This window comes from Poecile atricapillus, chromosome 3 (assembly GCF_030490865.1).
Source record: "Poecile atricapillus isolate bPoeAtr1 chromosome 3, bPoeAtr1.hap1, whole genome shotgun sequence".
NCBI classification, from domain to species: domain Eukaryota; kingdom Metazoa; phylum Chordata; class Aves; order Passeriformes; family Paridae; genus Poecile; species Poecile atricapillus.
The window spans coordinates 78,251,980-78,267,450 of NC_081251.1; the positions used below are offsets into that span (position 1 = coordinate 78,251,980).

Here is a 15,471-nt window from a genome sequence, read left to right on the forward strand (position 1 = left end):
CACACACAGAGCACCAGAAACATCCCAGTACCTCCTGACAATGGAGCTGCCTGCCTCCTACACACACCTACAGCCCAGCAACTTGAAGGGCCCCCAACCAGCAAACACCTGGGAAGTCTGCAGTGGGGAGAACAGCACCAGCTTCCACCTTCCTTAACTCCTGGGGCCAAAGGGAGGCTGGTTACTCCCAGGAAGATATACCCAACCTGTAGCACAGCCATGTGCACCCACAAGAGAGCAGCTTCTGGTGATTAAGCACCCACAACATGAGGTCTGGGGGCTTGCTCTCACTCTCTGCCCTGGCATTACAGACTAGATGAGATCCAGGTAGGGGGTTGGCCTTTGTGAGAGCCCTGCCTGCAAGTCGGTGACCCTGGCACCTACCTTGTTTAGTGCCAGGTTGAAGGAAGGGGAGGTTCTAGATGGGGTAGGCCCCTCCTCCGGACTCCAGCATGTTGGAGTGGAGCAGGATCCTTTCTCTGGGTAGTTCGGCTCCACTGCACGCTTCTGCCCAAGCTTAGCACACTGATGCTGTGGCTGTAATAGCTGTGAACAGGGACTGTTTTCATCCCTTCTGCCCTCTGCACTGCTTTTCCATGAAGAAAGTGAATGTTGCTGCCCAGAGGATGTCCCTGCCAGCCCCAGGTCTGCCAGCTGCTGCAGCTCATACTGACACACATCTACTACCCTTTTCTCCAAGGAAAGGAGTTTTCCCTTACTGTCCTTCCTCCCAAGGACAGGTTTCTTTCTTACTCTGGAAACTCTCTCAGCTTCCTCAGCATACTTTCTCTGGCCCGAAGCCATTCCCAGCCCCTCACTTTTCTTTTCTGCTTTTCTTCTGCTTGGGCAGGGGGATCTTTCAGTCGCATGCTTGGTTTTGACCCCTTTCAGGCGACCTTCCCCTTGGCCTTCTGGCACGGAGCTTCTGGGGAAAAGGGGAGAGTTCTGGTCTTGTTTTGCTCCCCTGGTCTCTCCCAGTGAGCGCAAGCGGTTGGGACTCAGCACCCGCTGTGTAATCTCATCCAGGAATTTGGAGAACTGCAGTTTTTCCTCTGTGATCTTCTCCCTGCGCTTGACAGAATCAGCAGCCCTGCTGCTGCTTTGCTCCAGGGAGCGCTTCTCCCTAGGGCTGAGGCAGAGCTGAGGATCACTGTATTTGCGTGAGCCACGACCATGGCAAAGTGTCTCTACTGAGCGGGACTTGCATAAGCTCTCAGGGCATGAGCCAGTCATGTTGGTCTGCTTCAGGATCCCTTTGAGAGGCAGGTGTGTAGAGGAGACATGAAACTTCCTCGGTGTCAGGACTTCAGGAGGCTCTTTAAATATAAGTGAGCGTTCCAGGCTTCTGCTCTTGAAAGAGCAAGTGGGATGGTGTCTTTCATCTCCAGACACCAGAACTGTCTCCATGCTACGGCTCACAAATTTGCTGCGGTGCCCATGACTGCGGTTTGGGCACCGCTTCCCACTTCGCTGCCCCATCTTCTCACCACGCTGAAGTGCTGGAGAGACAGTCTGGCTCTTGATGTTCAACTCTGCTCTGCACCCTGCCACTTCCTTCTCACTGCTGGACTCCAGGGACCACGATGAGGAGAAGTTCAGGTTGCAAACCTCAAACCCCTCTGCCTGCTCGAGCTGGCCTGCCTCAGTGTAACTAAACCCTATTTGCTGGTGCAATGGTGTTAAGCCCTTTGTCACCCGGCAAGTCGTTACCTGACTCTGCTCAGCCAAGATCACTCCATCCTGGTCGTCACGAATGATGGGTACCTCATGTCGGATTTCGCGATGCTGCGGGGGAGCCTTGCGGTAAGGCTTCTTTGACGGGGCTGTGCTCGACATCCTCCCACCTGCGTGGCTCCGAAAGCAGGTTACCTACCAACAGCAGAAAGTGCACAGAAGAGAGAGTCATGGCTAATCCATCAAACCCTAGAAGTGACCCAGCAGGAATTTGGCTCCCCTGGAGTCTTAGAGCAGGTCCCCATGCAGAGTGCTAACAGAGCAGGTAAAGGATGTAGCCACAAGCCTTGAGCAGCAGCTGCAGGAGAGGGAGCAAAGTAAAAGGTAGCTGTGTCCTTCTCACAGCCAGTGAGAGCAGAGGGCTGGCACATCCTCTCCCCCCTCCACACACGCTCACTCACGTAGCTGTGTGTGTCCGGATTATATATAGCAAATGAGAACAGACCTCACAGCAGCGTATTGATTAGGCTCTTTAGGAAAGGCCTTTCTCAATATGGAAACTGCAAGCCTTACATGCAGCAGTGACAGCTGGAGCAGGAGTTATTGATCATGTCCTGTCACTGTCAGCAGGGACTATGTGGGAGGAGACTCCAGCCACTAAAGCGCCCAGAACTTTTTGGCTTACACTGGGACCCAAGTGCAGCAGATCACAGGAGATTTGTCAGAAGGAAAATTGATTACTCTGGCAGAAAAGACAAAGACAACCCCCAAGTCACAGGTGGCATCAAATTAGGGAGCAATGGTTTTGACCCCTTGGTATTTAAGGACAGATTTTGCAACATAGAATCACAGAATGCTTTGGGTTGGAAGGGACCTCAAAGATCATCTAATTCCAACCTCCCTGCCATGGGCAGGGACACCTTCCACTAGATCAGGCTGCTCAGAGCCCCACCCAGTCCGGCCTTGAACCTCCAGAGATGAGGAGTTCACAACCTCTCCGGGTAACCTGTTCCAGTGCCTCACTACCCATAGAGTGAATAAGTGCACAATATATAGACATGCAGCTGTACCACTAGTAGAAAAATTAGTTCCTTCACCCTAGCTATGCTGGGATTCTTCCTGCTGCATGAGCAGTACAAGAGCAAAAAAACTGGGTAGAAGAAAAGCAGCTGTCTTGTACACATGGAAGAAACACCTTCCTTTCCATCTTCTGAGTCTGCAGTTGAGGGCAGGAAGACATCCCCACAAGCAGCCAGAATGTCAACCACCCTGTAGTACACAAGACGTCTCAGAGCTATCAAGCAGGTGCTGCAGAGCCCAATACCAGACTTTCCTCAGTGACAACATATTCACCATTCATAGCTGTCCTGTATTTGGACTAAGTGCCTAAATCTCGTTCCCCTTGAGGGACCCTTACATGCAGCAAGCCTAGCATCTCTGCAATCCTCAGCACCTGACCTGCAGCCCTTCAAAGTGCAGGACCTGTGTCCACACAGATCACGCTCTCTCCTCACTTCTACAAGTAGGGCCACACAGCTCCCCTCTACACACCTGCAGTCAATGGCTACCATGAGGCCGTGACCCAGCAGACTTCACTTGCTTTGTGTGTTGGACAGTGGCATTTTACATGGTAAAAGTCTAAATGGAGCCTCGAGAATCAGGCTCTTTAATTCTCTTCAATTCTTATCTGCTCTAATCTAGCTGCCTCTTTTGACACCCAGACTGAGTTCCCTGAGAGGAAGGCAAGTGGGAGGTGTCTGCACCAAGCACAGAGCAGTCCCAAGCCATAACAGGCTTTACACTTCACAAGTACATTTGCAAACTGTCCTTCCCTCTGCTATAAACACAAGCACACAAAAGTTTCTTGCACCTTTCAACAAACACAAACAGCTTCCCAGGACTAACCTGTAAATCTCCCCCACCAGTATGCTGGGAACTTCTGCTTGCTGCAGTCATTCCCTCAAAGTTCTTTCTCCTAAAAAGACTCAAGTAGATGCAGAGATGTCTAATATTTTAGAAAAATTACATCCATAATACTGAATGCATATTTCAGTGCATTTATACGCAGCAAAACAGATAGGTCCAATTTGCTGGGACGAAGTTTCTCTTTTTTCAAAAAGAAAGGCTGAAAACCTGACCAGAAGAAGGTTTATAAATGGCCCACTATCAAACAGGTGGTCTAGGGGACTCTTCTCTCAATTTCTGCCAGGCTAAGGACAGGATATGTGCATGAAGATATGCCCAGCCGAAATCACAGTCGTTTCTCTAGTTCATAAGGACACAAGCACTTACCAGCCTGGGTCAAATTCAAAGCCTCATGAAGCCAGGACACTCACTCAGATGACCTGAAGAAGAGAAACAAGTAGCTTAGCATCCACCAAAACAGCCAGCTTGAAATCTCATCCCACAAATATGTAAAGCATAGGGAATATTTATAGCCAAGGACAACTGGGATGGCCACTTAACTCCAGGTACCTGCCTCAACCCACATCAGATCTTCTGAAAGTAAAGAAAATTAACTTAGAAACACTTGGCCACATAGCCCAGCAAGAGCCAGAAATGCACATGGCAAGGAAATGTTCAAGGCATTCAGGAATCACAAAATTCACAAAGCAATGGATTCAAAGCAACGTTGGTTCCAGAAAAGACTAACCAAACCTCCTTTAGAATGGAACCCTCCCAGCTAATCTTCCCTCCCACTGCAGAGGGATGCTAACTGTGGAGCCTTCGGTACACAAGTTTGGTGATGCTAACAGTTATCTCACTCATCCTTTTAAGTCAGTGCTTTTCACCCACAAATGAGCTGGCAATTATTAGGCTCTTGTTTGAGCCAAAACATTTGTGCCTAGAGCTGTGATAACCCACACCTCCAGAAGGGAGGAAGGCAAGCTACTCTTTGATTTCCATCAAGCAGCATATCATACTCAACCTTGCTAACTGCTGTTAACAGGCTTCTGTAAAGTCCCCAGCCAACCAGGGATACAAAACAGGTTCAGAAACAGCCTTCCACTCTGGTCAAAGCCTGGGGTATTTAACTGGTTTTATCTGGGATACAGTTAATTTTCTTCCTAGTACCTAGTAAGTGCTGTGCTTTGGATTTGGGCTGAGAATAATGTTGACAACACACGGATGTCTTAGATGCTGCTAAGCAGTGTTTACATTAAGGCAAAGATTTTTCAGCCTCTCACCCCACCCCAGCAGTTAGTAGGCTGAGGAGAGGCTGAGGGGGGACATGGCCAGGACAGCTGACCCACACTGTCCAAAGGGATGTCCCATAGCACACGGACATCATGGTCAATATACAAACTAGGGGGAAAGCTGGCCAGGGGCCATCGCAGCAATTCAGGAATTGGCTGGGCATTGGTCAGCAGGCAGTGAGCAATTGCACTGTGCATCACTTGTTTTGTACATTCTACTTATTTTATTAGGATCTCTTCCTTTTCTGTTCCATTTAACTGTTTATATCCCAACCAACAAAATTTTACTTTTTTCCCAAATCTTTCCCCATTCCACTGAGGGGTGGAAGTGAGTCAACAGCTGTGTGACACTTAGTTGCCAGTGGAAATTAAAGCACAAGAGGTACCCATCACTACAAGAAGAGAATTGGGTAAATCTGGGTTAGTTAGCTGTAAGAGAATAACTTTGTGGCCATCACTCTGTCACTGGCATGAGAGACTTCAAGGAAAGCTCTCCTCTCCCTGAAGCACTATTCCTGCTGTGCTACTTTTGCCACATCAGCAGCATGAAGCCCTGGGAGGTGGGACAGGAGGCAGGGTGTGGAGCAGTTACACACATGCAGGGAGAGTCAGAGTGAAGGTGAATGGAACAAGCAGGCAACCAGGACATGAAAAATCAAGCTTTGCCAAAACAAATTGAAGAGGTGCCCCAGTGCTGGCCCTGCCCCAACAAGCTGTCTGGCCCCTTTCCTTGCTACAATGCTGGAGTCGGGTCTCAACTAGCACAGGGAAAAAACAGCTTCCCAACAGCAGAACTGCTCTGTGGAACAAACTGTAAAGTATGAGGGGAAAGGGAGAACATGCACCTCCAGGAAGGATCAGGCCAACACAAATTTGAATTTTCTTTTCCATCAACTCCCAGCAGGAGCTGGTTCAGCATTAAGGCATAACCACCAGCCACATGGCAGACAGACAGAGGCTTCCAGGAACAGCTGCACCCATGGGTCCACACATGTTTCCATTGCAGATGTGCTCAGAACAAACATGCCAAAGGCCTCCTGGTCTCTTAGCACACAGTTCCTCAGGCTCAAACAGAACTCTCCTGCATCCTACCCTAGAGGCAGCAACTATGCTACCTGCCATCTCATCCCCACTTACCTGGAAAAGATACCAGGATTTGAAATCTACCCTCGTGATCTGAGAATTTCCATAGATACTCAAAAACTCACAGGGCTGCCAGGCAACTTCCCCTCAAACAAGGACTTACAGATTCAAAGTGACGACGTGTCCAAACATTTCTGGTCGATTGTTTCTGAATCAGCTTTCTCCTGTCAGCATTCAGCAGCATCTGGCTAACAGCTCCTGAAACATGAGAAAGGAAACTTGGTGTCAGTCACCTATCAGCACAAAACATGGAAACAACCAGGCATGCTCAGAGCAGCCCATCGCCAGGGCAGAAGTCAACAGCAAACTGCTGTACCATCAGACTACTATCTAATGCCAGGTCCCTCCACTGTAAAAGCTCCATGTCTTCACTGTATCCCAGAAAGCACAGATCTTATTTAACTATCTCTCCACCCAGCAGGATGCCTGTGCAGACCAATAACTGGCCTTGGAAAGGCAGCTGTTTTTTCTACATAGGTCCAAGGGTCCCTGCTTCCCCACCTGCATTCCCGTCCACCATCAAGAATCCAGTCGTCATCATTCTGCTCCAACCACTCTGCCACACCAACCTGATTTTGTTTAGCAGACATCCCTGCAGTGAACAGCACAGCAAAGGCCTCCTCCTCATCTACAATACCTGAGCATCTCTTGCTACCACAGGGTGAGGATCCCAAGGTGGTTCAATTCACAGCACCTCTGTTCAGAGAGGAGCATATACTCTCTGCAGAACAGATGGGCATTGTGCTCCAAAGCAGAAATGGATATAGGTGATACCCAGAAACAGAAGGCACTAATTCTGCACATCACACTATTCACAAGTCTCTCTCTGAAGGAGCTTGCTGTCAAGTCCACATTAAGACTGCAGAAGCTACCCTGCAGAAGCTCAATTTTAGCCTGGAGCTACAGTAGGAGGCAGCTCTTCAGCTATTCTAATTAGCACTGTAATACAAGAGGAAACTTAAACTCCTAGTTAATTTTATCCATCCTTTCCACCTCTCGTCAGTAATGTTCCTTAACATTTACAGTCCTCTTTCTACCAGTCTATCACCTGCAACAGGTCCAATTCCATTGTCTTCTAGTTATTACCCACTGTTGTTCCAGTCTGATTTCTAAGCTCACTGACAATTACAGCTTCACTGGAATGGCTTATTGAGGGCCCCAAGGCTCACGCTGACAAAGCACACACAAACTCTTTCTTCACAAAGACACCATGTCCTGGTTACAGCTGGGACACAGTTAATTTTCTCTCTGCTAGCTGGTACAGTGCTGTGTTGGTAACATCGTTCTGATGGTTTAGCTGTTACTATGCAGTGTACTATGCACATATCTAACTCAAGGAATTCTCAGTTTCTTGTGCCAGTGATAAGGTGCATGAGAAGCTGGTAGGAAGTGTGGTCAGGACAGCTGACCAAGCTCGGAGGGAGCACAGCCAGGACAGCCAACTCAAACCAAGCACAGAAATATTCCATACTTAGTGGCATCATGCTCAGTACATAAACTGAGGGGAGTTGCTAGGAAGGGCCAACTGCTGTTCAGGGACAGGCTAGGCATTGGTCAGCAAGTGGTGACTAATTGCATTGTGCATCACTTGTTTTTCTTGGGTTTTATTCCGCTCTCCCTCTCCCCATTACAATTCTTATTACATTTTACTTTATTTCAATTATTAAAATGCTCTAATCCCAGCCCACAAGTTTTACTTTATTCCAGTTCTCCTCCCCATCCCCCTAGGAGCAGAGGGGAGAGTGACCAAGCACCTGTGTGGTACTTGGTTGTCAGCTGGGATTAACCACAGTGACAGAGTGCAGCTGCACAGGCAGCACACAAGCTTGACTCTAGCTGGTTTTACCAGAGAGCATCCCTCAGTGTAAAATCCACTGCAGCTCAGTACAGCAGAGCTACTGCAGGGTAGCTCTGCTGTCTGTGTGACCTGAGAAAAGCAAAACCTTCACCACACACCACAAACAGATGCCATCTCGCACAGAATTGCTTCAGACAGTTCTGCGGGCCCTGTACAGAATAAACAGCCACTTGGCATGCATACAAAACCACACCACCACCCATGAGCATTGCTTTATCTCCAGTAAAAAGAAAGAGGTCCCTAGCAGAGAAAGGAAGGTCCAAACAGGAATGCTTTGGACAAAAAGGAAAAGAACAAGAGAAAGAAAAAGGCAACATTTGTAGGCACCTAGTGTCTCCTCCTCATATTTGGCAAGTCCACTGAGGCCTGAGGTAGCCAACACTTTGGTTATAGGATGCACACAACTTCTGCCTGTTTGTAGTTGCAGCAGCTTAACATTCCCTGCAAAGAGGCAGAGGACTTGCAGGCTTTTCCTTATCATCAACTTATCTTGTGTTGCCTTTTCTGAACTTATAAAACAGCCTTCTTACCAGTGCTGAGGGTCAGCAGTGTCCCTTCCTCAAGAGAAATACAGTGATTATGATGCAAATAAAGTTTCTTATTTCAGGTACTGTTATCACCTTTCCAGCTTTTCCCTCTTAACAGCAGCATTTCTCTAGCACTGCTTTTTATTCAGAAAAATAAATTTGTATTACTGAAAAAATACATTCCATAACACAATCACAGGCACATTTGTTTCTAATGCAACACTACAGAAAGATTTTTTTTTTGTGGCTATCAGAGTCAGCACACACCAAAAACTTGCAGGTACAACACCAACAAGTAAGAACGCCTAATGTCTTGTGACACATATCTGACCACCACAGTTAACCTGGAATATTCACTCTGTGGGCCAACCTACATCCTGCATGCATATCTAATACAGGATATTGGCACATCCTGCTTTAGGAGGTATCAATATCTCCTGACTAGCCTCATGAAAAGCAAACGCAGGAGAGTTTTGTCTAGTTGCCTTCCTGTGCTTATGGATAGAAGAAACCTTGGCTTTCAAAAGTCTCAAGCCAGACTACCTGAGAAGCTGCTGCAGAAAGCCTGACCAAGACAACTAACCAGGAAGATGGACAATGCAGTAACTGCACCAAGGGATGTCTGTCCACGACAGAAAAACAAGCTGTGTGAAATTGAAAGCAGCACCTGTACACTGCTGGTGCCAAGCACAATTGAAAAGGACTGCAAGGTTATTAAAGGGTCCTTTAACATTTAATGAGAGAGATCTTTTCATTCAGAGAAGGCATCTCAAAAGAATGTTCAGATCCATTGTACTGCTGGCTACATTGAAACTCATTTTAAAATAAGAGGATGACAGCTCCAAGTGCAGACTCACATCTCAGTTCTGCTTGTATGTTAATGCTCACGATTCAGATCTGAGTAATAGCATTATAGTGACTCTTGGATTAAAATTGAGTTTCAGGAGGATTATTGCTCATTCCTGCTCTTCCATACCAATTAACCTTGACTGTCAGGCAGAAATCTCTGTTCTCTGCATGGGAACAATTCCAAGAGCTATCAAGAAAAAGGAATCAGGCTAGCTGTTGAGCAACAGTCCATGTAACAAGTCCTACTTAACACCTAAGATACTTCCCAAGAAAATTAAATCCCTGGACTCCAGTCATACACAGTTCTTGTTGAATGGAAATACAACAGGACATATCATGTATCAGTCATATCCACTGCACCATGCAGAATTCTCTTAAAAATTATCAGAATCACACTTTTCTTACAGTTCTTTTCTCTCCTTCCACAAGACAAAGATCTCAGTCCCCATAATTCAGTTGCACTCCACACCCATTTTATTATCTACTCTGCTGTGTTAAGAGTAGCTTAGCTTCCCTAATTCTTTTACAGAAGCCAGGACTGGTCAACATTGACCAAGAAATGCTAGCATCACTAACACGTAACTGGAATAGAATGCAACAGCTGATTAACATCTGAACAGGAACAGGACAAGAAGCAAAGGACCAGAATTCAATCCCCAGAAGGAATGTTAATGGAGAATAAAAATACTCAGGGGAGATTTTGACCAGGAAATGACCACCAGCTTTTTAATGCATATAAAGCATAGAACTACCTTTAATGGCTACACCTGAAATTGCACAAGAACCAGCTTAGCAAAAGGTCATTTACCAAGTTACCTTTAGCACAGACAGCTACATCAAGGGCTAATGACAGCTTCTCACTCAGAACTGCTGACACACCAGAAGCGTGTTTAGTTTGTCCAGTGATCCTTCCAACTCTCACACGGTAGTTAAGGCTACAAACTTTCAGTCTCTTCATCTTAGTACCCTGGGATTCATGTCCTTCCTCACTCTGTCTTCTTACCTGTTCTTTTAAGATCTCACACGAGAAGACTTCTAGAGTATATTGCTCAGGAATTTAAAGAAATACCAGAACATTAGATACAAACTCTTGGAGATTAGGAGAACTCTCTAAAGTTTCTGGAAGAGTCTGGCCCCAGATAGAAAAAGCGAATCTTGATACCCTAACAACATGTATCTGGATAAAGCTGACAGGTCACATGAGGGAAATTTGGGAGTCATGGCCATAAACTTTCTCAAACACCAGCAAGGGAATGACTACAACATGCAAACATTTGAATAGAAGTGAAAGAGGGAGGTTTCTGTAGAAAATCACCATGCAGGAATTCCTTTCCCTGACCTCTGTCATATCCTGTGCTGTGTAGGAGGGGAAGAAGAGGGGAAAAATCATACATTACCTTCCTAGAGCATAAAAGCAAAAGGCACTTAATTAGGACAAGGTAGAAGCAGCTCAAATTTTTCAGCTACTGAGAGGCAGACTCTCAGCCCCTGTAAGTATTCCTTAAGTCTCACACAACTCCCAGCAATTAACATCAGCAGTCCTCTTGTTTCAAGCTTTGGTTCAGAAGTTCTGGGCAAACTGCAATCTCCATCTCTTCAGTGCCAGGAACTGAATGTCACTGAGCTGTCCCTCTAGCAGAGATATAGTAATACTAGAGAATGCTCCATTGCTGGAGCATTCAACTATACACTTGCCACAATCCACTCTCCAAAACATGCCCTCTGTCCGAGAGTCTCAGTGATGCACAGATGGCTGACACACTATGCAGTATCTACACAGGGGGACAATGGAGCACAGCACATTATTTGCATTATTTACAGAGGACAGATGGACAAGTTGCTACAGTGACCTAACTCACTAAGCATCTGCAATGCTGAGGAGGTGCTAAGTCCAGCCCTAATGCTTGCAGGTGCTGACAAAAACAAATTTCAAAAAAAAAAAACGGTTGTTTACAGCAGTCAGCTTTATTCTGAAATGCTATCACTACAACCATGCTTGCAGAGTAACACACAGGCCAGTTTTGTTCCCATACAGCCTTTACCAGCAAGCAGAACACAAGATGTATTGACTGGATTTATCCTTTTCAACCAGAAAGAGAACTGACATCTGCAGTACTAATTCCTTGGCCATAAGTTCTGTATGTGTGTAAGTCACCACATATAGCAGGTAGCACATACTGTCAGAAGACACAGACCAGGAAGGAAACAGCATCAAAATTGGGTGACATTTATTTCAAGCTATGGATGAAGAAAAGTAGAAAAATCCAGCTCAGACCTGTTCAGCCATATGATTTTTTTGAAACATTAAACATTTGTGCCAAGTTTTAAGATGTTGCTTTTGCTGCCTAAACAGGACACTAACCACATTGCAGGCACTTTTATTGGTAGGCTTAGGATGAAACTTAACATTACAGGGGTCTCACATCTATTCTAGATAGGAAAAAGCCTCATTTACAAGAAGGATCAACCTACTTTAATTGAACACTATGGCTAAGAATGGTCAAGTTGTACAAAGGCTCACAATGATCAGTTTGCCCATCCTCCACCAACATGCACCACAACAGGCTCTTTCATTCCATGATCACATGGCTGCAGCCAAACATGACAGACTGTTCAGCAAGTAATAAAAAGGATCAGCATTTTCCCCAAGGTCTTGTCTATGTATACACTGTACTAAATTAAATTGACTTAGAAAATAATATAAAGCAGTATAACGCTCCTGGGCAAAGGTTCCTAATTCAGTTTAAGAGCACTTTACATTGAAACAACTTAAGTTAAATAGATAGATACAAGACAAACTAAATTAAGGATGCCTATACAGGAATGCTGCACTAATATAATCACAGCTGTCTCTAATCTGATTAAGTTAAATCAGTACAACTTCTCTGCAATGACAAAATCCTTGCTGATATTGACATTAACCCTTTTTTGCACTTTTCTGCTTCCAAAGATTTTGTTGTTTTCCTGTTTAGTTTGGGGTTTTTTCTTGCAAAAAACCCCAAACTCACAAGTGTGGCCTCTCTCAGCATCAAAATAAGGTAACTACACTACACAAGGTAATTTAAGATACTAAAGGTATTGACATTTATATGTCTTTAAAGTTTTATTAATGCTATGCCAAATAAACACCATAACAATGCTCAGACCAGTGAAGCTTAGTATTTTCTCTGCTTTCCCCAAGCAAGATGGAAAGGCTGATCACAAATACTCACACTGTACACTGTTTTCCACACTCCCACACAGCTTTTGCTTGCTGATGTCCAAAATACCTGGAGCAGTTCCGGGAAGACAGTGTTCCCCATTTGCTCATTCCTAAGGGTATGGCTCACCAACAGTTTATCTGAGCGAACTGGAGTGTGGAGTTAGAGCACGTTATCTAACTGCCCCCAGGCAGTCTTACTACTGACCCTCTTCTACCAAAATATGTTCTCCTGTTAACTATGGGGCAAGCACGTACACAAAACAAGTCTTAGGTCACAGACCTAACATGCTACAAACCCACACTCTAACATCATCTCTCATCTCCTCAGTTCCCACAGCACCTCCCCAGGAAACATATCTGTCAAAATTAAACAATTCTAAAATTAGTAGCGTTCTTTCTATTCCTCATTAAAAACTATTCAAACTCTTCCTCCTGAATATCAAGATTAATTTCATCTTCATTCTCTTGGCACTCTTTCATCTCTACCTGCTTTTTCAATTGTGTCTCTTCAAGCTTACCAGTCTTCCTCACATCCATACCAGCAACACAACCTTTTCTCTCTCCTTAGGGCCACCTTCTACAGCTGCCTCTGAGCTACCATGTGCAGAACTAACTTTCTCTTCAGTGCAAGTTTTCCAGGTTTAGCATAGAAAGACATTATCAAGAATCCTCTCAGACCCACTTGAAGAGAACTAAATCCCTCACTGGCCTTCAGAAACTAAATTGTTCCACAACTCTGAATAAAGTGATGACCTGTCACTTGAGTAGTCCCACAGCAGCCCTGAAATTAACCCAAGTTGTTAATTTTTATTTTTTTTTTTTTTGAAAGAGCTGTTTTGAAACCCAGATCACATGGCATCAAAGACTGTAGGTACACAAGAGTTTGGCTGCTAAGGGAACCACACTTACACATTTTCTGTTTTATAAGATTTAAACTTCAGCTCTCAAAGGGCTGCAGATATATTTTTGCCATAAACTGTTTGATCTTAAGTCTCAGATTCACACTGGTGTGACTATAAAGTTATGTGGCCCCGCACCAACTCTAGGATTCATTCTCATCATAAATACATGCAAAGAAGGTAGGAACAATTTCCATTCCCTAAGTAGAGAAACTGAGACACTAAGACAAAAAGCCAGTTTTGTGCATTGGTTTTGCATTAAGTTGCAAGTTAAAGAAAAACAGACTCAGCTGTCATAAGAAAGGAACTGCATGAAAATTCAGCAAGACGGTCTTATTTCTTGCACCTAAAACAAGAATGATCGAGGATAGAAAAGAGAAAGGAAAGTGTGCCTGAGCTGAACACCTACCTGACAGCAATTGAGTTGAATAGCCTGCAATTCTTTATAAGAACAAATAAAGCAGCAACCCTGATCAAGTAGTAGAACAATATTTGTACTATACTCAATTCTTTCTGCTGCTGGGGTTTAATCCCAGCAAGAATCGTTTTGGTTTAATTAGCTTCTCCCTAGCAGATGGTCAGATATGAGAGGCAGAGAATGGTACAGCTTAGCTGTTGGGTGATTGTGCAGCTGCATCTGTAGCTGAACAGTTAAGCATGTCCAGGGGTCCAGCTGTAGTTTGCACGACACGGGCCATCTCTGCCATTAACCAAATGTCAGTTTCCTCTTTCTCCAGATTACGTATCAGTCAGAGGCACATCCAAAGGCAGGTAAACAACTAATATGCACTTTCATCACCATCCCCTTTCTCAGACAAAATCCTCAAATCTTAATCAACTGGAAGTCCCTCTTTCTTTGGTGACAGAAGCACATTCAGAAATATTGCCATGGAAACTTGAGACATCCTCTGTGCTGTTCACCAGAGAAGATTTAGCATAGAAATATTTTATGATCTCTACAGCACTGAATACATACAGCAGTCAGCATAATGAGGTAAAATTAGTGACACCAATGTTGTGTGAGGATAACAGTGGGGTATTCTTCAACCAAGCTGCCTGAACCTCACATCACCTACAATGAGCACAATAACTTGCTGTAAGCTGGTAGGGAAAAGCAGAGCAGCACTGAGAGAAGCAAAGTGGTGTTTGAGGAATAAAACTATCCAGCCAAAGGGACAAAAGAGAAAAAGGGTCATCACAGCCCCTTCCCAAAGCTGATTACATCCTGGCCCTTTCTCTTCCCAGAGGTTAAAAGTGGTGTTGCTACTAACTCCTGCAAAGCAGGATTCCTACCAGGCACAGAAATCTCACACTTAACCCATGTCACAGCCACTGCCTGCTTTGGAGGCTAAAACAAATATTCCCCATTGACTTCCACTCAGCCTCTGCATCCAGGCACAATGCTGAATGCTAGAGCATCCACTCCTGTACACAGTGGCAGTAGTCATCTCAACAGGCCACAAAGGCAGAACAAGGAGATGGCTTTCAAACCCATGCTTTTGGCCTAGCAGATTCAGAGACTGAGTCAGGGGCAAGAACAGGCACAAAACTTGTCTCAGCTCTGTAAACAATACAGCAGCATGGCTCTTAAAGCAGCATGTAACTCTGGAGCATCTTCTCTCTTTTTTGTGGTGTGGTCCTGTAGTTAACCTGCCTCAGTTTGCCTCATTTGTTTGGTTTGGGTTTTTTGGTTTTGGTTGGGGTGTTTTTAATGATTCTCTTAGTCTTCAGCACCACTGAACTACTGAGAGATTTCATTCTGAGTTCAGTCACAGAAATATAACATGGCTTAATCCAGCTTAGGAAAAACAAACAGATCCACCCATCAATCTTTCACTGATGACCTGTGTAAAGCACGCAACTGACTACAGCTCCTCTCTCCCTGTTCCCCTGGGCCCCAGTCAGTCCTTTTAACAGCAGGATCCCAGCCACAGCAGGAGGGACTCACACCTCCACCCCCTGCCCTGCACAGGGAGGCTGCCTGTCACCAGCAGTCATGGGCTGCACTGCTTGTCCTTCTGTACATACTGAATTGTACCTCCTAGGCTCACCTTCCTCCCTTGGAGGGGGATAGCCACAGATTCCCTACCTGTGACCAAGCTGGGTTGCTTCAGCTCTTCCC

The 15,471-nt window shown here is 45.3% G+C and overlaps 1 protein-coding gene across 2 annotated transcripts in view; it reads right to left on the bottom strand.

Moving 5' to 3' along the window:
* Positions 1–15,471, bottom strand: part of TJAP1 (tight junction associated protein 1) — a 38,942-nt gene that overhangs the window by 9,627 nt on the left and 13,844 nt on the right. For both annotated transcript variants that reach the window (XM_058835064.1, XM_058835065.1), the window contains 3 exons: positions 6,118–6,212; positions 3,967–4,019; positions 1,711–1,869 (listed from right to left, as the gene is read on the bottom strand). In XM_058835064.1, coding sequence (XP_058691047.1) covers positions 1,711–1,836 — 126 coding nt within the window. In that variant the 5' untranslated portion in view covers positions 1,837–1,869; positions 3,967–4,019; positions 6,118–6,212. The remainder of the gene's footprint in view (positions 1–1,710; positions 1,870–3,966; positions 4,020–6,117; positions 6,213–15,471) is intronic.